We start from the raw sequence: 26118 nt of genomic DNA, 5'->3' as shown, positions 1-26118 counted from the left end.
CACTGGGATTTTTTCACACTGCGTTGGTGTACGGTGATTTTTTTCTGCAATGTTTTGCTGTCTTTTCTTGGATTTTCTGTTTGCACTTAGTCACATATTAACTTTAAGATGTTTTTTGTTCATGTTTTGTTTGTTGCGGTTGCACCCAATTCAAGAGCCGAATGGCTCACAGGGCTATACCTAATAAATGAACTTGAACTTGATTTGTTCTGGATTTGAAGTTTTCGTGACTGCAAGGAATCATAATCGTAGGTTTTTTAGGGAAAGTCACGTAGGTAGAAAATTAAAATTAATAAAAGTAATAACAGAAATAAAATAAAATAATAAAAATCACGACGTTTCGGAGGCAACACAAGTCTCCGTCATCATGTGGGACCGTCACAGCTAGATTTGCTGTATCAAGTGAGGCAAAAATTCCAAGATACAAGTTCTTAAATACAAGTTAAGGGGGAGGGGGGGGAGGAGCTTATCTGAGTGTGGTCGACAATGAATGGAACGTAATTCTAGATTTGAAGCTTTCGTGACTGCAAGGATTCATATTCTTGGGTTTTTTCGGTAAAGTCACGTAGGTAAAAATGTAAAATTAATAAAAGTCAAATAAAAATAAAATAAAAATCACGACGTTTCGGAGGCAACACAAGCTTCCGTCTTCAGGTGGAACCGTCACAGCACGCTTGCTGTATCAAGTGAGAGAAATTCCAAGAACACAGTATTTGTAAGCGATGGGTATTACCTTTTTAGATTTAAAGCTTTCGTGACTGCAGGGATTCATCTTCTTGGTTCTTTCGGTAAAGTCACGTAGAATGGAAACAATCAAAATAATAAAATAAAACATAATAAAATAATTCTCACGACGTTTCGGCCACAACGCAAGCAGCCGTCATCAGGTGAAGACCAGGTCTGTTGGGGAGACATTGAGACGCTGTCTCCCCGACAGACCTGGTCTTCACTTGATGACGGCTGCTTGTGTTGTGGCCGAAACGTCGTGAGAATTATTTTATTATGTTTTATTTTATTATTTTTATTGTTTCCATTCTACGTGACTTTACCGAAAGAACCAAGAAGAGGGGGTATTACCTTGTTATCTCGGCATCTCTTGAGGAAGGCCAGCGTCTCGAGAAGCTTTGCCTTCTTATCTCGTTGTCTGTTAAAAACTCTAACAGACAGGTGGAATTCCTCCCCGTAGAGGGTATTAATTCTAGATTTGAAGCTTTCGTGACTGCAATGATTCATATTCTTAGGTTTTTTCGGTAAAGTCACGCAGGTGAAAATTTTTTATTAATAAAATAAAATAAAAATCACGACGTTTCGGAGGGAACACAAGCATCGTGATTTTTATTTTATTTTTATTTTACTTTTATTAATTTAAAATTTTTACCTACGTGACTTTACCGAAAAAACCTAAGAAATAGAAAATGGAACGTACAGTATTTGGAGGGGGGTGGAAGGGCAAAACGTGTTCGTAAGTCGAGGAGTTGTACCCCCCCCGCATGTTGCGTCGATTCCTCGGAATCGATTTGCTTCTAATCTATCGGAGGAATCGATTCCTCTACCCACCCCCCTCACCACCACCACATCCACCATTGGCTCAGTCGCTTCAGGTCACGCAGCAGATTGCAAGAAGCAGGCAGCAAGCAGCAAGCAGCAGGCGTTGGCTCCGTGTGAACGCTTCCGAAGACGGCGCGCGGGCGATCGGGACTTCTATTCGGTAAACTTTGAACGTTGCGCAAAATCGTTGAATTAATTTAAATTAACAAAAAAGTTACGGCGTTGGCGGCGTTCGCCGGTCACCGGGGTGCCCGGGGCCTATCGCTCTGGTCGGTAGGGGATTCTAGGCGAGCGCGGGGGGCTCGAGAGCCCGTCGGAGGCCTATAGGGGGAGGGGTGAAAAAAAGTTTGAAAAGTTACATTGACGATCAAACAGCAGCAGTAGCATCATCATCATAATCAGCAGCAGCAGTAGCATCAGCAGTAGTGTCAGCAGCAGTGTCATCAGCAGCAGCAGTAGTGTCATCAGCAGCAGTAGCATCACCAGCAGCAGTAGCATCAGCAGCTTAAACAGCAGCAGTGTCATCAGCAGTGTCAGCAGCAGTAGCATCAGCAGTGTCATCAGCAGCAGTTGTGTCAGCAGCAGCAGTAGCATCAGCAGTAGCTTCATCAGCAGCAGTAGCATCAGCAGTGTCATAATCAGCAGTAGCAGCAGCAGTAGCATTACCAGCAGCAGCGTCATCATCAGCAGTGTCAGCAGCAGGATGATCAGCAGCAGTAGTGTCATCAGCAGCAGTAGTGTCATCAGCAGTGTCATCAGCAGTGGCATCAGCTTTATCAGCAGCAGTGTCAGCAGCAGCTTTATCAGCAGCAGGATGATCAGCAGTGTAAGCAGCAGCAGTGTCATCAGCAGCAGTGTCATCATCAGCAGTGTCATCATCAGCAGTGTCATCATCAGCAGTGTCATCAGCAGTAGCATCAGCAGCAGTAGCATCAGCAGCAGTGTCATCATGAGCAGTGTCATCAGCAGCAGGATGATCAGCAGTGTCATCAGCAGTGTCATCAGCAGCAGTGTCATCAGCAGCATCCGCAATAGTAGCACCGTCATCAGCATCATCATCAGCAGCATAAACTCAGCAGCAGCGTCACTCAGCAGCAGCATCAGCAGCAGCATCAGCAGTAGCAGCAGCATCATCAGCAGTAGCGTCACACAGCAGCAGCATCAGTAGTAGCAGCAGCAGCATCAGCAGTAGCGTCACACAGCAGCAGCAGCATCAGCAGTAGCAGCAGCAGCATCATCAGCAGTAGCGTCACACAGCAGCAGCAGCATCAGCAGTAGCAGCAGCAGCATCATCAGCAGTAGCAGCAGCATCAGCAGTAGCGTCACACAGCAGTGTCATCAGCAGCGTCATTTCCGACACCGTGGTGCTGATGATGATGATCGTGATGGTGTTTGTGTCGATGGCGATGATTGCTGCTGCTAAAGTGTGATCCTATAGCCTAGGGGCACACCCAGTGGCAGCTGTCCCTGTGTGTGAGTCTGCTGTCAGTAGTGGTACTAGGGGTAGCGATGACTGCTGCTGCTACTACTGCTATGTGATCCTATAGCCTAGGGGCACACCCAGTGGCAGCTGTGCTTGTGTGTGTCTGCTGTCAGTAGTAGTAGGGGTAGCGATGATTGCTGTTGCTACTATTGCCGTGTGACCCTATAGCCTAGGGGCACACCCAGTGGCAGCTGTCCCTGTGTGTGAGTCTGCTGTCAGTAGTAGTAGTAGGGGTAGCGATGATTGCTGCTGCTACTACTGCCGTGTGACCCTATAGCCTAGGGGCACACCCAGTGGCAACTGTCCCTGTGTGTGAGTCTGCTGTCAGTAGTAGTAGCGGTAGCGACGATTTGCTGGATTGTTTTTCTTGCCTGTGTGTCTGTCCCGTGTGTTTCAGGAGTTGGCCATCATGCTTCGGCTGTTGCTGCTTGTGCTGGTGGTTCAGCCTGCACTGATGGAGGTGTTCACATCAATAGGTGACGCACACGCAAACACACACACGCACACACACGCACGCACAAACACGCACACACGCAAACACGCACGCACAAACACGCACACACGCAAACACGCACGCAAACACGCACGCAAACACGCACACAAACACGCACGCAAACACGCACACACGCACACACACATGCACACAAACACGCACACAAACACGCACGCAAACACGCACACAAACACGCACTCAGACACGCACGCAAACACGCACACACAAACACGCACACACAAACACGCACATAAACACGCACTCAAACACGCACGCAAACACGCACACAAACACGCACTCAAACACGCACACACAAACACGCACACACAAACACGCACACAAACACGCACTCAAACACGCACGCAAACACACACGCAAACACTCACACACACAAACACGCACACACAAACACGCACACACAAACACGCACACAAACACGCACTCAAACACGCACGCAAACACGCACGCAAACACGCACGCAAACACGCACACACGCAAACACACGCAAACACACGCAAACACACGCAAACACACACACATGCAAACACGCACACACAAACAAGCACATACAAACACGCACACACACGCACACAAACACGCACACGCACAAGCATGCACGCAAACACGCACACACGCACAAACACGCACGCAGACACGCACGCAAACACACGGACACGCACACGCAAACACGCACCCACACACACGTGCACACGCACACACGCAAATGCATGAACACGCAAACACACAAAACAAAGACAAAGGTCCCGTGTGTAGCCTTTAACAGACTGTCGGGGCAAGCGCTGTTAGCCGGATTTCTTTTTTTTCGAAGGTAAATAATCGAAAACGTAAAATTAAGCACCGGCACGCGAGCACACCAACTTTGTTACTTCAAACTTATCTATGAACATCATTTGTTTTTTTTACGACCGGGAACCAAGGTAGGGTGGGGAGGGGGGGTCCAGGCTGCTGCAGTAAGCGGCAGAGGTCGCAAACGGGTTTTGATTCCTTACCCGTACCCGTACCCGGCCGCACCAGGGTCGCAAATGGGTACCCGTACCCGGCCGGGTACGGATACCCGTTCCCTACCCGTACCCTACCCGAAATGAGTGACAAACGGTGACTCACCAGTGACTCACGGCCTACCCGTACCCGTACCCGGCCGCACCAGGGTCGCAAATGGGTACTCGCACCTGGCCGGGTACGGGTACCCGTTCCCTACCCGAAATGAGTGACAAACGGTGACTCACCAGTGACTCACGGCCTACCCGTACCCGTACCCGGCCGGGTACGGGTACTCGTTCCCTACCCGTACCCGTACCCTACCCGAAATGAGTGACAAACGGTTACTCACCAGTGACTCACAGCCTACCCGTACCCGTACCCGGCCGCACCAGGGTCGCAAACGGGTACCCGTACCTGGCCAGGTACGGGTAGCCGGGTATCGGGTAGGGTATGGGTATCGGGTACCCGGTTGCGACCTCTGGTAAGCGGTTAAGAACCACTGCTCCAGATGGTGTACAATACAGGGTGCTTGAAAACAATGTTTTAACGCTTATATGGCGACTATCGTTTTTTTTATGGAAAAATAACAGATAATATTACTCCAAAGATGCAGACGCAATAACTAATGTCACGATAATTGTTTTTTTACCCTTCTATCTGGCAACAAAACTGACACCTTTTTTACACGGAGTCATGTTTACATAGACCACAATACCTGCAGTCATAATGCAAACAAAAAACATAACTCTGATAATGTATGCACTGTCCTTGAAGTTGAAAGCTGTCTCGGGTGTGGACCAATCAACTTCAAGGACAGTGCACATACATTATCAGAGTTATGTTTTTTATACAAACATGACTCCTTGTAAAAAAGGTGTCAGTTTTGTTGCCAGAAAGAAGGGTAAAAAACAATTATCATATTTTTTACTGGCAAATGAGGTTCCAATGGTGTCAATGCTTACCCCGAGCTCTCATACTCTGATGGTGCGCTGTCTTTGAGTTGTACGCCTTTTGGCGTCATCTGGTCCAACACCATGTGAGACTAGGCTCTAAGAAAAGCCGTCTCGGGTGTGGACCAATCAACTTCAAGGACAGTGCATACATTATCAGAGTTATGTTTTTTGTTCGCATTATGACCGCAGGTATTGTGGTCTATGCAAACATGACTCCTTGTAATAAAGGTGTCAGTTTTGTTGCCAGATAGAAGGGTAAAAAAACAATTATCATATTTTTTTTTCGACTGCAACACAAGCAGCAATTGTCATCAGGTGTGAAATCCATGGCAAGAATTTTTTTTTCCAAATTTTCTTGCTGTGGATTTCACACCTGATGACGATTGTTTGTGTTGCAGTTGAAACGTCGTGAGAATTTTTATTGTTTTATTTTATTATTTCCCTTCTACGTGATGACTTTACCGAAAGAACCAAGAATATGAATCTCTGTGTGTGTTTGTGGAGCTGAGTGGACTTGCCGATGACTGGTACCAGCAGTGTCAAGATCGGCCTCTGTGGAGGAGGCTCGTGAAGGACGCTGCTGCTACTGGGCAGTGCCAGGCTAGGTGCACAGTGGGGCTACTGGACAGTTGGAGGCAGTCGCCCTCCCAACGAAAACGGAGGGCGGAGGAGCGACGCTCACAACAACGAGCGGAGCGCCGGGTGCCTAAAACGCAGCGAGTTGGCACAGTAGGGGGGGTACAGCTGGTGGTGGTGCATCTACCGTTCATCTCAGTCGACCCATGGCACCTGCAGGGTCTGCCCTGTGACCTCCTGCCAGCGGGCGTTCAACACTTCACATGGCCTCAGTGTGCACCTAGCCTGGCACAGCAGCAGTCAACCCATGGCACCTGCAGGGTCTGCCCCGTGACCTGCCAGTGGGCGTTCAACACTTTACGTGGCCTCAGCGTGCACCTAGCCTGGCACAAGCGTCGTGGTGACGTCACCGCCACTTAGTGGCGAATGGTGGTTGTTGTTGTGTTTTTGCAACTCCCTCCCTCCCTCTGACTCAGGACACATGAGCGAGCTGCTCGACACCGAATCGGACCTCCTGCGCTCTCTCGACTCGTACATCGCCGAGCAACAGAGACGTCTGCACAGCCTGAGAGCGTGAGAACAGCATCAGCATCAACATTCTGATCATCAGCAGCATCGTCGTCATCAGCAGCATCGTCATCAGCAGCATCATGATCATCAGCAGCAACATCAATATCTGCAGCAGCATCAACATTCTGATCATCAGCAACATCAATATCAGCATCGTCATCAGCAGCATCGTCATCAGCAGCAGCATCATGATCATCAGCAGCAACATCATGAATATCAGCAGCGTCATCAGCAGCATTGTCATCAGCAGCATTGTCATCAGCACCATCGTCATCAGCAGCATCATGATCATCAGCAGCAACATCAATATCAGCAGCGTCATCAGCAGCATTGTCGTCGGCAGCATCGTTATCATCAGCGACTGCGGGGGGAGAGACACAGAAACTCCAAATACACAGGCATTGTCAGAGTCAAGATCGAACCCACGACCTCCTGTACACCGGGCAAGGCAGTTTACATGTCGCCACATGCAATCTCCAAATATACAGCAGCAGGTATCAGGGTCGGGATTTAACCCACAACCTCCTGCATACCAGGCGATGTAGTTAACATTTCCTAGTCACCCACCCACCCACTCACTCAGCCACCCACTCACTCACCCACCCACCCACCCACTCACCCACCCACCCACCCACTCACCCACCCACCCACCCACTCACTCACTCACCCACCCACGCACCCACTCAAACACCCACCCACCCCCTCATCCACCCACCCCCTCACCCACCTACCCCCTCACCCACCCACCCACCCACCCACTCACCCACCCACTCACTCACCCATCCACTTACCAACCCACCCACTCACCCACCCACCCACTCACCCACCTACTCACTCACCCACTCACCCACTCACCCACCCACCCACTCACCCACCCACCCCCTCACCCACCCACCCACTCACACACCCACCCCCTCACCCACCAACCCACTCATACACCCACCCTCCCACCCACCCACTCACCCACCCACCCACTCACCCACCCACCCACCCACCCACCCACTCACCCACCCACCCACCCACCCACTCACCCACTCACCCACTCACTCACCCACTCACCCACCCACACATCCACCCACTCACCCACCCACCCACCTACCCCCTCACCCACCCACTCACCCACCCACTCACCCACACACCCACCCACTCACTCACCCACCCACACACCCACCCACTCACCCACCCACCCACCTACCCCCTCACCCACCCACTCACCCACTCGCCCACCCACTCGCCCACCCACTCGCCCACCCACTCGCCCACCCACCCACCCACCCACTCACCCACTCACCCACCCACCCACTCACCCACCCACTCACCCACCCACCCACCCACTCACCCACCCACTCACCCACCCACCCACTCACCCGCTCACCCACCCACTCACCCACCCACCCACTCACCCACCCACACACCCAACCACCCAACCACCCAGCCACCCCAAAAACCCACCGTCCCACCCCCACCGCTCTCCCCGCGCTCTCCCTCGCAGGTGGGCGGAGTCTATACAGGAAGTCTGCCGCTCCGCGACCCTCGACCCGGAAGGGTTCCTGGGCAATCCGGTCAACGCCTACCGGCTACTCAAGAGGCTGGGGCAGCAGTGGCGGACGCTGGACGACACGGCCATCATGAACCCGGCAACCGGTGGGTAGCAAGCAAGCCGCACTCGCTCACTCACTCGCTCAGCTTTCATTCAGTCACTCATTCACTCACTCATTCACTCAGCTTTCATTCACTCAGCTTACACTCATTCACTCACTCACGCAGCTTTCATTCACTCAGCTTACACTCACTCATTCACTCACTCAGCTTACACTCGCTCACTCATTCACTCACTCAGCTTTCATTCACTCAGCTTACACTCGCTCACTCATTAACTCACTCACTCGGCTTACACTCGCTCACTCATTCACTCGCTCACTCATTCACTCACGCAGCTTTCATTCACTCACTCATTCACTCGCTCACTCATTCACTCAGCTTTCATTCACTCAGCTTAAACTCGTTCACTTATTCACTCTCTCAGCTTTCATTCACTCATTCACTCACTCAGCTTTCATTCACTCATTCATTTACTCAGCCATCATGAACCCTGCCACCGGTGGGTGGCAAGCAAGCCGCACCCGCTCACTCATTCACTCACTCAGCTTTCATTCACTCAGCTTACACTCACTCATTCACTCACTCAGCTTACACTCGCTCACTCATTCACTCAGCTTTCATTCACTCACTCATTCACTCGCTCATTCATTCACTGAGCTTACACTCGCTCACTCACTCATTCACTCGCTCACTCACTCATTCACTCAGCTTACACTCACTCATTCACTCGCTCCCTCATTCAATCGCTCACTCACTCACTCAGCTTTCATTCACTGAGCTTACACTCGCTCAATCACTCATTCACTCGCTCACTCACTCATTCATTCAGCTTACACTCGCTCACTCGATCGCTCACTCGATCATTTATTCACTTGATGGCCCATTCATTCACTCGGCTTACACTTGCTCATTCGATCAATTGTTCATTCACTCTGATCACACGCACACTCACTCTCTCATTCATTGACTCGCTTGCCCGCTTATTCACTCGATCGCTCACTCGCTCATTCACTTGCTCACGTACTCGCACATTCGCTCACTCGCTCATTCACCTGCTCACCCACTCGCTAACCCACTCGCTCGCTCGCTCATTCATTCACTTATTCACCCGCTCACCCACTCGCTTATTCACCCACTGAGCCACTCACTCACCCACTCGCTCATTCGCTTACTCGCTCATTCACCCACTCACCACTCACCCACTCACTCATTCACTCGCTCATTCACCCACTCACCACTCACCCACCCACTCATTCACTCGCTTACCCACTCGTCACTCGCTCATTCATCTGCTCATCCACTCGCTCACCCACTCGCTCACCCACTCGCTCCCTCATTCACTCGCTCCCTCATTCACCCGCTCACCCACTCGCTCATCCACTCGCTCATTCACTCGCTCATTCACTCGCTCATTCACTCGCTCATGCACTCGCTCATTTGTTCACCCACTCGCTCATTCGCTCACCAACTTGCTCATTCACTTGCTCGCTCATTCGCTCGCTCGTTCACTTGCTTACCCACTCGCTCATTCGCTCGCTTACCCTCTCGCTCATTCGCCCACTCACCCACTCGCTCATTCACTCGCTTACCCTCTCGCTCATTCGCCCGCTCACCCACTCGCTCACCCACTCGCTCATTCACTCACTTACCGACTCACTCACTCGCTTATTCACTCACTCGCTCATTCACCCGCTCACCCACTTGCTTACCCACTCGGTCATTCGCTCACTCGCTCATTCACCCTCTCGCCCACTCGCTCATTTGCTCGCTCATTCACTCACTTACCCACTCGTTCAATCACCTGCTCACCCCCTCGCTCACCCACTCGCTCATTCACCCACTCGCTCACCCACTCGTGCACCCATTCGCTCACCCACTCGCTCACCCACTTGCTCACCCACTCGCTCACCCACTTGCTCACCCACTTGCTCACCCACTCGCTCACCCACTCGCTCACCCACTCGCTCACGCACCCACTCGCTCACCCACTCATTCACCCACCCACTCACTCGCTCACCCACTCGCCCACCCACTCATTCACCCACTCGCTCACCCACTAGCTCACCCACCCGCTCACCCACCCACCCACTCACCCACTCGCTCACCCACTCGCTCGCCCACTCACCTAGAACTCGGTTTGTCTCCCTCTTACCCAGAGTTCCTAGCGAACATATCTGCCCAGCGTCTGCGGCTGCCCACCGAGGAGGATGTGACCGGGGCAGCCAAGGCTCTGATGCGTCTCCAGGACACCTACAGACTGAGCACGCGCGACATCGCAGACGGGAACCTACCAGGTACTCACGCACAGAGCGACTCACAGAATCACAAAGAGACCCACTCTTCTTCTTGGTTCTTTCGGTAAAGTCACGTAGAAGGGAAATAATAAAATAATAAAAATAAAACATGATAAAAGAATATAATAGATTTTATTTTTATTATTTTATGATTTACCTTCTACGTGACTTTACCGAAAGAACCAAGAAGATGAATCCCTGCTGCAGTCACGAACAGCTTTAAATCGAAAGAGACTCACTCTGTGAGACTTTCTATGTCTGTGGCTGCTACAGCCTGGGCCGGGTCTCAGAACCTGAGTCTCTGAGTCTCTAAACCCTGAGTCCCTGAGACTCTAGACTGTGAGTCTCTAGACTGTGAGTCTCTAAACCCTGAGTCCCTGAGTCTCTAATCCCTGAGTCTCTGAGTCTCTAAACCCATGAGTCTCTAAACCCATGAGTCTCTGAGTCTCTAAACCCTGAGTCCCTGAGTCTCTAGACTGTGAGTCTCTAAACCCATGAGTCTCTAGACTGTGAGTCTCTAAACCCATGAGTCTCTAGACTGTGAGTCTCTAAACCCTGAGTCCCTGAGTCTCTAGACTGTGAGTCTCTAAACCCATGAGTCTCTAGACTGTGAGTCTCTAAACCCATGAGTCTCTAGACTGTGAGTCTCTAAACCCTGAGTCCCTGAGACTCTAGACTGTGAGTCTCTAAACCCTGAGTCTCTAAATTACTCCACCCACTCGCTCCCTCATTCACCCGCTCCCTCATTCACCCACTCACCCACTCGCTCACCCACTCGCTTCCTCATTCACCCGCTCACCCACTCGCTCACCCACTCGCGCCCTCATTCACTCGCTCCCTTATTCACTCGCTCCCTCATTCACCCGCTCACCCACTCGCTCACCCACTCGCTCCCTCACCCACTCGCTCACCCACTCGCTCCCTCATTCACCCGCTCACCCACTCGCTCACCCACTCGCTCCCTCATTCACTCGCTCCCTCATTCACTCGCTTGCTCATTCACCCGCTCACCCACCCGCTCACCCACTCGCTCCCTCACCCACTCACTCCCTCATTCACTCGTTCCCTCATTCACCCACTCACCCACTCACTCATTCACTCGCTCACCCACTCACTCACCCGCTCACCACTCACTCACCCACTCGCTCACCCACTCGCTCACCCACTCGCTCCCTCATTCACTCGCTCCCTCATTCACCCGCTCCCTCATTCACTCGCTCACCCACTCGCTCACCTACTCGCTCCCTCACCCACTGGCTCCCTCATTCACCCGCTCACCCACTCGCTCACCCACTCGCTCCCTCACCCACTCGCTCCCTCATTCACTCGCTCACCCACTCGCTCACCCACTCACTCCCTCATTCACCCACTCGCTCACCCACTCGCTCCCTCACCCACTCGCTCCCTCATCCACCCGCTCACCCACTTGCTCCCTCATTCACTCGCTCCCTCATTTACCCGCTCCTTCATTCACCCGCTCACCCACTCGCTCACCCACTTGCTCACCCACTCACTCGCTCCCTCATTCACCCGCTCACCCGCTCACCCACTCGCTCACCCACTCACTCATTCGCTCGCTCCCTCATTCAGCCGCTCACCCACTCGCTCACCCACTCGCTCACCCGCTCACTCCCTCATTCAGTCTCTGAGTCTCTAAGTCTCCAATCCCCGAGTCTCCGAGTCTCTGGACCCTGTAACCCTTCCTCTCTCCACCCCGCCCCACCCTCACCCACTCGCTCATCCACTCGCTCCCTCACCCACTCGCTCCCTCATTCACCCGCTCACCCACTTGCTCACTCACTCGCTCACCCACTCGCTCACTCATTAACTCACTCACTCGGCTTACACTCGCTCACTCATTCACTCGCTCACTCATTCACTCACGCAGCTTTCATTCACTCACTCATTCACTCGCTCACTCATTCACTCAGCTTTCATTCACTCAGCTTAAACTCGTTCACTTATTCACTCTCTCAGCTTTCATTCACTCATTCACTCACTCAGCTTTCATTCACTCATTCATTTACTCAGCCATCATGAACCCTGCCACCGGTGGGTGGCAAGCAAGCCGCACCCGCTCACTCATTCACTCACTCAGCTTTCATTCACTCAGCTTACACTCACTCATTCACTCACTCAGCTTACACTCGCTCACTCATTCACTCAGCTTTCATTCACTCACTCATTCACTCGCTCATTCATTCACTGAGCTTACACTCGCTCACTCACTCATTCACTCAGCTTACACTCACTCATTCACTCGCTCCCTCATTCAATCGCTCACTCACTCACTCAGCTTTCATTCACTGAGCTTACACTCGCTCAATCACTCATTCACTCGCTCACTCACTCATTCATTCAGCTTACACTCGCTCACTCGATCGCTCACTCGATCATTTATTCACTTGATGGCCCATTCATTCACTCGGCTTACACTTGCTCATTCGATCAATTGTTCATTCACTCTGATCACACGCACACTCACTCTCTCATTCATTGACTCGCTTGCCCGCTTATTCACTCGATCGCTCACTCGCTCATTCACTTGCTCACGTACTCGCACATTCGCTCACTCGCTCATTCACCTGCTCACCCACTCGCTAACCCACTCGCTCGCTCGCTCATTCATTCACTTATTCACCCGCTCACCCACTCGCTTATTCACCCACTGAGCCACTCACTCACCCACTCGCTCATTCGCTTACTCGCTCATTCACCCACTCACCACTCACCCACTCACTCATTCACTCGCTCATTCACCCACTCACCACTCACCCACCCACTCATTCACTCGCTTACCCACTCGTCACTCGCTCATTCATCTGCTCATCCACTCGCTCACCCACTCGCTCACCCACTCGCTCCCTCATTCACTCGCTCCCTCATTCACCCGCTCACCCACTCGCTCATCCACTCGCTCATTCACTCGCTCATTCACTCGCTCATTCACTCGCTCATTCACTCGCTCATGCACTCGCTCATTTGTTCACCCACTCGCTCATTCGCTCACCAACTTGCTCATTCACTTGCTCGCTCATTCGCTCGCTCGTTCACTTGCTTACCCACTCGCTCATTCGCTCGCTTACCCTCTCGCTCATTCGCCCACTCACCCACTCGCTCATTCACTCGCTTACCCTCTCGCTCATTCGCCCGCTCACCCACTCGCTCACCCACTCGCTCATTCACTCACTTACCGACTCACTCACTCGCTTATTCACTCACTCGCTCATTCACCCGCTCACCCACTTGCTTACCCACTCGGTCATTCGCTCACTCGCTCATTCACCCTCTCGCCCACTCGCTCATTTGCTCGCTCATTCACTCACTTACCCACTCGTTCAATCACCTGCTCACCCCCTCGCTCACCCACTCGCTCATTCACCCACTCGCTCACCCACTCGTGCACCCATTCGCTCACCCACTCGCTCACCCACTCGCTCACCCACTTGCTCACCCACTTGCTCACCCACTCGCTCACCCACTCGCTCACCCACTCGCTCACGCACCCACTCGCTCACCCACTCATTCACCCACCCACTCACTCGCTCACCCACTCGCCCACCCACTCATTCACCCACTCGCTCACCCACTTGCTCACCCACCCGCTCACCCACCCACCCACTCACCCACTCGCTCACCCACTCGCTCGCCCACTCACCTAGAACTCGGTTTGTCTCCCTCTTACCCAGAGTTCCTAGCGAACATATCTGCCCAGCGTCTGCGGCTGCCCACCGAGGAGGATGTGACCGGGGCAGCCAAGGCTCTGATGCGTCTCCAGGACACCTACAGACTGAGCACGCGCGACATCGCAGACGGGAACCTACCAGGTACTCACGCACAGAGCGACTCACAGAATCACAAAGAGACCCACTCTTCTTCTTGGTTCTTTCGGTAAAGTCACGTAGAAGGGAAATAATAAAATAATAAAAATAAAACATGATAAAAGAATATAATAGATTTTATTTTTATTATTTTATGATTTACCTTCTACGTGACTTTACCGAAAGAACCAAGAAGATGAATCCCTGCAGTCACGAACAGCTTTAAATCGAAAGAGACTCACTCTGTGAGACTTTCTATGTCTGTGGCTGCTACAGCCTGGGCCGGGTCTCAGAACCTGAGTCTCTGAGTCTCTAAACCCTGAGTCCCTGAGACTCTAGACTGTGAGTCTCTAGACTGTGAGTCTCTAAACCCTGAGTCCCTGAGTCTCTAATCCCTGAGTCTCTGAGTCTCTAAACCCATGAGTCTCTAAACCCATGAGTCTCTGAGTCTCTAAACCCTGAGTCCCTGAGTCTCTAGACTGTGAGTCTCTAAACCCATGAGTCTCTAGACTGTGAGTCTCTAAACCCATGAGTCTCTAGACTGTGAGTCTCTAAACCCTGAGTCCCTGAGTCTCTAGACTGTGAGTCTCTAAACCCATGAGTCTCTAGACTGTGAGTCTCTAAACCCATGAGTCTCTAGACTGTGAGTCTCTAAACCCTGAGTCCCTGAGACTCTAGACTGTGAGTCTCTAAACCCTGAGTCTCTAAATTACTCCACCCACTCGCTCCCTCATTCACCCGCTCCCTCATTCACCCACTCACCCACTCGCTCACCCACTCGCTTCCTCATTCACCCGCTCACCCACTCGCTCACCCACTCGCGCCCTCATTCACTCGCTCCCTTATTCACTCGCTCCCTCATTCACCCGCTCACCCACTCGCTCACCCACTCGCTCCCTCACCCACTCGCTCACCCACTCGCTCCCTCATTCACCCGCTCACCCACTCGCTCACCCACTCGCTCCCTCATTCACTCGCTCCCTCATTCACTCGCTTGCTCATTCACCCGCTCACCCACCCGCTCACCCACTCGCTCCCTCACCCACTCACTCCCTCATTCACTCGTTCCCTCATTCACCCACTCACCCACTCACTCATTCACTCGCTCACCCACTCACTCACCCGCTCACCACTCACTCACCCACTCGCTCACCCACTCGCTCACCCACTCGCTCCCTCATTCACTCGCTCCCTCATTCACCCGCTCCCTCATTCACTCGCTCACCCACTCGCTCACCTACTCGCTCCCTCACCCACTGGCTCCCTCATTCACCCGCTCACCCACTCGCTCACCCACTCGCTCCTTCATTCACCCACTCGCTCACCCACTCGCTCCCTCACCCACTCGCTCCCTCATTCACTCGCTCACCCACTCGCTCACCCACTCACTCCCTCATTCACCCACTCGCTCACCCACTCGCTCCCTCACCCACTCGCTCCCTCATCCACCCGCTCACCCACTTGCTCCCTCATTCACTCGCTCCCTCATTTACCCGCTCCTTCATTCACCCGCTCACCCACTCGCTCACCCACTTGCTCACCCACTCACTCGCTCCCTCATTCACCCGCTCACCCGCTCACCCACTCGCTCACCCACTCACTCATTCGCTCGCTCCCTCATTCAGCCGCTCACCCACTCGCTCACCCACTCGCTCACCCGCTCACTCCCTCATTCAGTCTCTGAGTCTCTAAGTCTCCAATCCCCGAGTCTCCGAGTCTCTGGACCCTGTAACCCTTCCTCTCTCCACCCCGCCCCACCCTCACCCACTCGCTCACCCACTCGCTCCCTCACCCACTCGCTCCCTCATTCACCCGCTCACCCACTTGCTCACTCACTCGCTCACCCACTCGCTCCCTCATTCACTCGCTCACCCACTCGCTCACCCGCTCACCCACTCCCTCACCCACTCGCTCACCCACTCGCTCCCTCATTCACTCGCTCCCTCATTCACTCGCTCACCCACTCGCTCCCTCATTCACCCGCTCACCCACTCGCTCACCCACTCGCTCCCTCGTTCACTCGCTCACCCACTCGCTCACCCACTCGCTCACCCACTCGCTCCCTCATTCACCCGCTCACCCACTCACTCACCCACTCTCTCACCCACTCACTCGCTCCCTCATTCACCCGCTCACCCACTCGCTCACCCACTCGCTCACCCGCTCGCTCCCTCATTCACCCGCTCCCTCATTCACCTGCTCACCCACTCGCTCACCCACTCGCTCCCTCATTCACCCGCTCACCCACTTGCTCACCCACTCACTCATTCGCTCGCTCCCTCATTCACCCGCTCACCCACTCGCTCACCCACTCGCTCATTCGCTCGCTCATTGAGTCTCTAAGTCTCTAAACCCTGAGTCTCTGAGTCTCCAATCCCCGAGTCTCTGGACCCCGTAACCCTTCCTCTCCCCACCCCGCCCCACCCTCACCCACCGTCGCTCTCCCTGTGTGCTCGCTCATTCACCTCCAAGACGCGATGCACCACGTCACTCTGTCTGTGTGCTCGCTCATTCACGTCCAAGGCGCGATGTACCACGTCGCTCTCCCTGTGTGCTCGCTCATTCACCTCCAAGGCGCGATGTACCACGTCACTCTGTCTGTGTGCTCGCTCATTCACCTCCAAGGCGCGATGTACCACGTCACTCTGTCTGTGTGCTCGCTCATTCACCTCCAAGACGCGATGTACCACGTCGCTCTCCCTGTGTGCTCGCTCATTCACCTCCAAGACGCGATGCACCACGTCACTCTGTCTGTGTGCTCGCTCATTCACGCTCAAGACGCGATGCACCACGTCACTCTGTGTGCTCGCTCATTCACCTCCAAGACACGATGCACCACGCCGCTCTGTCTGTGTGCTCGCTCATTCACCTCCAAGACGCGATGCACCACGTCACTCTGTCTGTGTGCTCGCTCATTCACCTCCAAGACGCGATGCACCACGTCACTCTGTCTGTGTGCTCGCTCATTCACCTCCAAGACACGATGCACCACGTCGCTCTGTCTGTGTGCTCGCTCATTCACCTCCAAGACGCGATGCACCACGTCACTCTGTCTGTGTGCTCGCTCATTCACCTCCAAGGCGCGATGTACCACGTCACTCTGTCGGTGTGCTCGCTCATTCACCTCCAAGGCGCGATGTACCACGTCACTCTGTCGGTGTGCTCGCTCATTCACCTCCAAGGCGCGATGTACCACGTCACTCTGTCGGTGTGCTCGCTCATTCACCTCCAAGGCGCGATGCACCACGTCACTCTGTCTGTGTGCTCGCTCATTCACCTCCAAGGCGCGATGTACCACGTCACTCTGTCGGTGTGCTCGCTCATTCACGTCCAAGGCGCGATGTACCACGTCGCTCTCCCTGTGTGCTCGCTCATTCACCTCCAAGGCGCGATGTACCACGTCACTCTGTCTGTGTGCTCGCTCATTCACCTCCAAGGCGCGATGTACCACGTCACTCTGTCTGTGTGCTCGCTCATTCACCTCCAAGACGCGATGTACCACGTCGCTCTCCCTGTGTGCTCGCTCATTCACCTCCAAGGCGCGATGTACCACGTCACTCTGTCTGTGTGCTCGCTCATTCACCTCCAAGGCGCGATGTACCACGTCACTCTGTCTGTGTGCTCGCTCATTCACCTCCAAGACACGATGTACCACGTCGCTCTGCCTGTGTGCTCGCTCATTCACCTCCAAGACACGATGTACCACGTCGCTCTGTCTGTGTGCTCGCTCATTCACCTCCAAGACACGATGTACCACGTCGCTCTGTCTGTGTGCTCGCTCATTCACCTCCAAGGCGCGATATACCACGTCGCTCTCCCTGTGTGCTCGCTCATTCACCTCCAAGGCGCGATGTACCACGTCACTCTGTCTGTGTGCTCGCTCATTCACCTCCAAGACACGATGTACCACGTCGCTCTGTCTGTGTGCTCGCTCATTCACCTCCAAGACGCGATGTACCACGTCGCTCTCCCTGTGTGCTCGCTCATTCACCTCCAAGGCGCGATGTACCACGTCACTCTGTCTGTGTGCTCGCTCATTCACCTCCAAGGCGCGATGTACCACGTCACTCTGTCTGTGTGCTCGCTCATTCACCTCCAAGACGCGATGTACCACGTCGCTCTGTCTGTGTGCTCGCTCATTCACCTCCAAGACACGATGTACCACGTCGCTCTGTCTGTGTGCTCGCTCATTCACCTCCAAGACACGATGTACCACGTCGCTCTGTCTGTGTGCTCACTCACACACTCGCTCACCCACTCACTCATTCTTTCGCTCCCTCATTCACCCGCTCACCCACTCGCTCACCCACTCGCTCATTCGCTCACTCCCTCATTCACCCGCTCCCCCACTCGCTCACCCACTCGCTCACCCGCTCGCTCCCTCATTCACCCGCTCACCCACTCGCTCACCCACTCGCTCACCTACTCGCTCACCCGCTCGCTCCCTCATTCAGTCTCTGAGTCTCTAAGTCTCTGAGTCTCTAAACCCTGAGTCTCCAATCCCCGAGTCTCCGAGTCTCTTGACCCCGTAACCCTTCCTCTCCCCACCCCGCCCCACCCTCACTCACCGTCTCTCTCCCTGTGTGTGCGCGCGTGTCCAAGGCGCGATGCACCGTGACGCTCTGTCTGCCCACGACTGCTACGACCTGGGCTGCGTCGCCTACACGGAGGGCGACTACCGCCACACGCAGCTGTGGATGCGGCAGGCGCTGCGCATGATGCACCGAGGAGGAGGAGGGGAGAGACGTGGGGCGGAGGGGGGAGAAGCGGAGGAGACTCCGGGGGGAGGAGGATCGGCGGTGGAGGGGGTGGAGTGGCTGACGGGAGCGGCGGTGGTGGACGAGGTGGATGTCTTGGACCACCTGAGCTTCGTGGCGTTTCAGCAGGGCAAGACGGAGGAAGCGAATGCGCTAACGAAGCGGCTGCTCACGCTGGGTACGAGTGACGGGGGGGGTGAGCGAGTGGGTGAGCGGGTGGGTGAGCGGGTGGGTGAGCGGGTGGGTGAGCGGGTGGGTGAGCGGGTGGGTGAGCGAGTGGGTTGAGCGGGTGGGTGAGTGGGTGGGTGAGGGAGCAGGTGAGCAGATGAATGAGCGAGTGGGCGAGCGAGTGAATGAGCCAGTGAACGAATGAGCGAGTGGGTGAGCGAGTGAGCGAGTGGGTGAGCAAGTGAATGAGCGAGTGGATGAGCGAGTGGGTGAGCGAATGAGCGAGTGGGTGAGCGAATGAGCGAGCGGGTGAGCGAATGGGCGAGCGGGTGAGCGAATGGGCGAGCGGGTGAGCGAATGGGCGAGCGGGTGAGCGAATGGGCGAGCGGGTGAGCGAATGGGCGAGCGGGTGAGCGAATGGGCGAGCGTGTGAGCGAATGGGCGAGCGGGTGAGCGAGCGAGCGGGTGGGCGAGCGAGCGAGCGGGTGGGCGAGCGAGCGAGCGGGTGGGCGAGCGGGTGAGCGAGCGAGCGGGTGGGCGAGCGAGCGGGCGGGCGGGCGAGCGAGCGGGCGGGCGGGTCAGCGGGTGAATAAGTGGCTCAGCGGGTGAATGAGCGAGTGGCTCAGCGGGTGAATGAGGGAGTGGCTCAGCGGGTGAATGAGGGAGCGAGTGGGTGAGCGAGTGGGTGAGCGAGTGGGTGAGCGAGTGGGTGAGCGAGTGGGTGAGCGAGTGATGAGTGGGTGAGCGAGTGACGAGTGGGTGAGCGAGTGGGTGAGCGAGTGGGTAGCGAGTGGGTAGCGAGTGACGAGTGGGTAAGCGAGTGAATGAGTGAGTGGGTGAGTGGGTGAATGAGCGAGTGAACGAATGAGCGAGTGGGTGAGCGAGTGGCTCAGCGGGTGAATAAGCGAGTGGGTGAGCGGGTGAATAAGTGAATGAATGAGCGAGCAAGTGAATGGGCGAGTGGGTGAGCGATTGGGTGAGTGGGTGAATGAGCGAGTGGGTAAGCGAGTGATAGAGCGAGTGTGTGCATGGCAGCTGTACCGTTACCACCTTGACCTCTGTGGGTTACACCACGGGATCCGGTGGGCTAGTTCTGGAATGTGTCTGTGTAGCAGGAGAGGCTGCCACATCTCTCACCCCATATCCATCTCCCCATCTCCCTCCTCACCACCACCGCCTACCGGACCATCTCACTCTCTCTCCCCGTCTCTCCCCCCATCTCTCACACCCCATCTCCCCATATCCATCTCCCCATTTCTCTCTCCGCATTTCTCCCCCCATCTCTCTCCCCATGCCCCCATCTCCCCATCTCCCCCCATCTCCCCCCGTCTCTCTCCCAACCACCACCGCCTCCCAGACCATCTCGCTCTCTCTCCCCGTCTTTCCCCCCATCTCTCACACCCCATCTCCCCATTCTCTCTCCGCATTTCTCCCCCCATTGCCCCCCCATCTCTCTCCCCATGCCCCCATCTCCCCATCTCCCCCCATCTCCCCCCGTCTCTCTCCCCACCACCACCGCCTCCTCCCAGACCCGTCTCACTCTCTCTCCCCGTCTCTCCTCCCATCTCTCACACCCCATTTCCCCATTTCTTTCTCCCCATTTCTCTCTCCGCATTTCTCCCCCCATCTCCCCCCATCTCTCTCCCCACCACCACCACCTCCTCCCAGACCCATCTCACTCTCTCCCCATCTCCCCCCATCTCTCTCCCCATGCCCCCATCCCCATCTCCCCATCTCATCATCTCCAGACCCATCTCACTCTCTCCCCCCATCTCCCCCATCTCTCTCCCCACCACCAACGCCTCCTCCCAGACCCATCTCACTCTCTCTCCCCATCTCACTCTCCCCATCTCCCCCCCATCTCTCTCCCCACCACCAACGCCTCCTCCCAGACCCATCTCACTCTCTCTCCCCGTCTCTCTCCCCATCTCCCTCCATCTCTCCCCATCTCTCTCCCCGTCTCTCTCCCCGTCTCTCTCCCGTCTCTCTCCCCGTCTCTCTCCCCGTCTCTCTCCCCGTCTCTCTCCCCGTCTCTCTCCCCGTCTCTCTCCCCGTCTCTCTCCCCGTCTCTCTCCCCGTCTCTCTCCCCGTCTCTCTCCCCATCTCTCTTCCCATATCCCCAGACCCGTCTCACGAGCGTGCGCAGGGGAACCTCGACTACTTCTCCCGGGCGCTGTCCGCCAAGCGGAAGGGCGACGACGAATCTCACCTCCTCACGACCGGCATCCACAGCGACTCATCTTCCTCCTCGTCGTCGTCATCCTCGAAGAGGAGGAGGAAGGACACGATGGGGGGAGAGAGACTCGGGGAGGAGGAGGAGGAAGTGGAGGTGGAAGAAGAAGTGGATGAGGAGGTGGACGATGGGAAAAGTGCAAGCTACATGAAGCTGTGTCGGGGAGAGGGGATCAAGATGGTGAGTCGGGGGGGTAGGCGACGCACGACCTCACGGCTCCCTCCGTGCCTCCCTCCCACTCTTCTCTGCGTCATCTCTCTTGTCCTCCACGTCTCCATCTGTGTCTCCCTCTCCCTGTGTCTCTCTGTGTCTCTCTGTGTCTCTCTCTGTCTCTCTCTTTTTTTTTAATAATAACTCGCTCGCTCTCTCGCTCGCTCTCTCGCTCGCTCTCTCGCTCGCTCTCTCGCTCGCTCTCTCGCTCGCTCTCTCGCCCACTCTCTCGCTCACTCTCTCGCTCACTCTCTCGCCCACTCTCTCGCTCACTCTCCCGCTCACTCTCTCGCTCACTCTCCCGCTCACTCTCTCGCCCGTTCTCTCGCTCACTCTCTCGCTCTCTCTCGTTCTGCACGCAGTCCTTCTTGCAGTCCTACGGCCTCCGACGGGTAGCTCATATCAGCATGCAGAGCTCCCCGTCATCTGCCACCGAGCACACGGCCTCCTCCATCGCCCACTGCTCCTTGAAGGCCGGCACGGCGTGGGTCAGCCGCGCATGGCGGAACTCCGGCCACACCCTGGCTTCGAGCAGAGTGCGGAAGATGCCCACGCTGCTGGCCGGACGTTTCCCCTCCAGGGCCACCTTCCTCGCCCTGTAAATGGCGAGCTTGGCATAGCCGACGAGCATTCTCTCCCTCTCTCACCCTCTCCCCCCTCTCTCCCCGCTCTCTCTCTGTATGCGTGGCACGTGCAGTGCCATGTGCAGTGTTTGTGATGTCCACACGTGACGCTGCACTCGATGTGTCACTTCACATCGAACTCGGTTCCGGTGCTTTCGGTGCTGGCAGCAATGACATTGGTTTGAAACTTTCTCTCTCCATCTCCCTCTCTCTCTCCCTCTCCCGCTCTCTCCCCTGTGCAGGCAGCACCAATGTAGGAGACACTCTGCCCTCGGGGCAGCTCTCCAACGTGTCGTGGAGACGCACCGGCGTGCGCTACACCAACAACGAGGCGTACTTCGACGTGATTGAGGAGGTGGATGCCATCATTGATCGCTCTGGTGAGAGAGAGAGAGAGAGGCAGAGGGAGAGAGAGAGACAGATAGTGGGAGAGAGAGAGACACAGAGAGAGACAGAGAGAGACACAGAGAGGGTGGGAGAGAGAGACAGAGAGAGACAGAGAGAGACACAGAGAGAGACACAGAGATACAGAGAGAGAGACAGAGAGAGACACAGAGAGAGAGACAGAGAGAGAGACAGAGAGATACACAGAGAGAGACACAGAGAGAGGCACAGAGAGAGACACAGAGAGAGAGACAGAGAGAGACAGAGAGAGACACAGAGAGACAGAGAGACACAGAGAGAGACACAGAGAGACACAGAGAGAGACACACAGAGAGACAGAGAGAGACACAGAAAGAGACACACAGAGAGGGTGGGAGAGAGATAGACAAAGATACAGGGAGAGAGACACGGGAAGAGAGACTACGGGGAGGGAAAGAGAGAGACACGGGGGGAGAGAGAGAGAGGGAGACACACGGGGAGATGGAGGGAGACAAGGGGAGCGAGAGAGAGACACGGGGAGAGAGACACAAAGAGAGACACAGAGAGAGAGACAGAGAGACACGGAGAGACACAGAGAGAGACACACAGAGTGTGAGAGACTTTTGACTTTCAAACCACTTTTAGAGAGGGAGGGCAGAGGAGGGAGAGAGTGTGGGGAGAGAGAGTTTGGGGAGAGAGGAGAGTGTGGGGTGAATTTGGAGAGACTTTTTTTTGTTGACCAGTGCAATAGACACACAGAGACACAGAGGGGGGGGGGGGGGAGACAGGGGAAGATGGAGAGGGTGGACAGAGAAGGAGACAGAGAGAGACTTTGATGTGTGTCTCCGTGCGTGTCCGTGTGTCTGTCCGTGTCCATGTGTCTCCGCGTGTGTCTCAGGCTCCACGGTTACGGCTGAGATTCAGGGCGTGATTGACGCCTGTGTGAAGCTAACGGGGATGCCTGACCTCACACTCTCCTTCATGGTGACACACGCACATACACACACGTACATACGCATACACATACACACACGTACACGCGCATACACGTACACACACGTACACACACGTACACACGCACATACACACACGTACACACGCATACATATACACGCATATACACAACAACAACAACCGCCATTCGCCACTAAGGTGACGTCACCACGACGCTTGTGCCAGGCCATGTGCACGTTGAGGCCACGTGAAGTGTCGAACGTCCGCTGGCAGGAGGTCACGGGGCAGACCCAGCAGGTGCCACGGGTCGACTGACTGAGATGACTGGCTGATGCACCACCTGTGCCTCCTACTGCAGCAACTTACACACACACACATAAACACTTATAAATGTACATAAAGACAAAGATCCCCTGTATAGCCTGAGCAGACTTTTGGGGCAAGTGCTGTTAGCGAGCACCTATTTAGGCCGGAACGGTACACTGACCGCCTTTGTCTCCCCAGTGGCGATGTTTACTCCACACTACCGCTGAGTCGACCTTGGGGAGGTCCATGGCCGGTTCAGATTAACGTCACCGGCCGTGGTCGTGAGCTGGAATCAAACTCGGGTCGCTGGGTTCGTAGCGCAGTGTATTGCTAACCACTGCGCCACCGCTCCCCTACACATACAGATACACACTCGCATTTACATATTCACACTTGTACTGTCTGCCTGTGTCTCTCTCTCCCCATGTCTCTCGCTGTATGTCTCTCTCATCATTTTTCTCTCTCACCATGTCTCTCTCTCCCCGTGTCTCTCTGTCTGTCTCCCCGTGTCTCTGTCTATCTCCCCGTCTGTCTCTCACCATGTCTCTCTCTCCTCCCATCTCTCTCCCTGTGTGTCTTTCTCATAATTTCTCTCTCACACTATGTCTTTCTCTCTCCCCGTGTCTCTCTGTCTCTCCCCGTGTGTCTCTGTCTGTCTCCCCGTCTGTCTCTCTCCGCATGTCTCTCACCCCATGTTTCTCCCCATGTCTCTCCTCCCATCTCTCTCCCTGTGTGTCTCTCATCATTTCTCTCTCTCACCATGTCTCTCTCTCTCCCCATGTCTCTCTGTCTCTCCCCGTGTGTCTCTCTATCCCCATGTCTCTCTCTCCTCCCATCTCTCTCCCTGTGTGTCTCTCTCATCATTTCTCTCTCTCCCCATGTCTCTCTCTCTCTCCCCGTGTCTCTCTGTCTCCCCGTCTGTCTCCCTCCCCATGTGTCTCTCCCCCCGCGTGTTTCTCCCCCCGCGTGTCTCTGTCTCTCCGCGTGCAGAACCCGCGTCTGCTGGACGATGTGAGTTTCCACCCGTGCGTGCGCTTCAAGCGCTGGGAGTCGGAGCGCGTTCTCTCCTATCATGTCTCCTCGCAGAGGTGACACGGAGACCTACGCAGAGAGACACGCGGACACGGAGAGACACATGGAGAGACACACGGAGAGACATACGGAGACACACACGGAGAGACACATGGAGACGCACGGAGAGACACACGGAGAGACGCACGGAGAGACGCACGGAGAGATGCACGGAGAGACGCACGGAGATACACACGGAGAGACACACGGAGAGACACACGGAGAGACACACACAGAGACACACACAGAGACACACGGAGAGACACACACGGAGAGACACACGGAGAGACACACACGGAGAGACACACACGGAGAAACGCACGGAGAGACACACGGAGACACACACGGAGACACACACGGAGAGACACACGGAGAGACACACGGAGAGACACACGGAGAGACACGCACGGAGGCACGCACGGAGACACACGGAGACACATCCAGCGTGGTGTGCGTGTGTCTCTGTCTTCTTCCCGCAGCCTGGTGTCCGTCCCCGTGTGCGTGCGTCACTCGGTGTCGTTCCGTGAGGGCGGTGGCGGCGGCGGGCGTCTGGAGCTGACGCTGGGGCCTCGGCACAGCGGCGGGAAGACGCTGGAGGCGGTCGTCGTCACGGCGACGCTGCCGCCCCCAGTGCTCGCCGTGGCGCTCACGGCAACGCAGGGGACCCACGCCTTCGATCCCGTCTCCAAGGTGACGGGGGGGAGGGACGGGGGGGGGGGGGGGGGAGACGGGGGGGGGGGGTATGGGGAGAGGGGAGGAGAGAGGGAGATAGGGGGGGGTATGGAGAGAGGGGGGAGAGAGGGAGATAGGGGGGGGGAGAGAGGAGGCGAGAGGGAGATGGGGGGGGGGTATGGGGAGAGAGGAGGTACAAGGAGTGAGGGAGGAGAGAGGGAGATGTGCCTGCAGGTGCTCAAGTAGATGGGCGACACGTCCACGTCGTCACAGCAGCGTCGTCACGGTGATGTCGTCACAGCAGCGTCGTCACGGTGACGTCGTCATAGTCGCGTCGTCACGGTGACGTCACAGCAGCGTCATGGCCTCGTCATCGTCACGGCATCAGCCACGCGCTTCACTCACGTGGGCTCGCTACG

At 55.4% G+C, this 26118-nt stretch overlaps 1 protein-coding gene across 1 annotated transcript; it reads left to right on the top strand.

Annotated features, from left to right (window-relative positions):
* Nucleotides 1-1575: 1575 nt before the first annotated feature.
* On the top strand, nt 1576-23680 carry LOC133359390 (prolyl 4-hydroxylase subunit alpha-1-like). The gene is made up of 10 exons (XM_061577793.1): nt 1576-1708; nt 3429-3507; nt 6532-6628; nt 8118-8269; nt 10384-10521; nt 14211-14348; nt 18945-19277; nt 21391-21680; nt 22576-22713; nt 23595-23680. Exons 2-9 carry the CDS (start codon nt 3441-3443, stop codon nt 22588-22590), a joined length of 1230 nt encoding a protein of 409 aa, XP_061433777.1. The 5' UTR covers nt 1576-1708; nt 3429-3440; the 3' UTR covers nt 22591-22713; nt 23595-23680.
* Nucleotides 23681-26118: the final 2438 nt, after the last annotated feature.

This window comes from Lethenteron reissneri, chromosome 65 (assembly GCF_015708825.2).
Source record: "Lethenteron reissneri isolate LAM-NWPU_2019-01 chromosome 65, ASM1570882v1, whole genome shotgun sequence".
NCBI lineage: Eukaryota > Metazoa > Chordata > Hyperoartia > Petromyzontiformes > Petromyzontidae > Lethenteron > Lethenteron reissneri.
The sequence above is the reverse complement of the archived record's forward strand: the minus strand, read 5'-3'. Positions and strand labels throughout refer to the sequence as shown.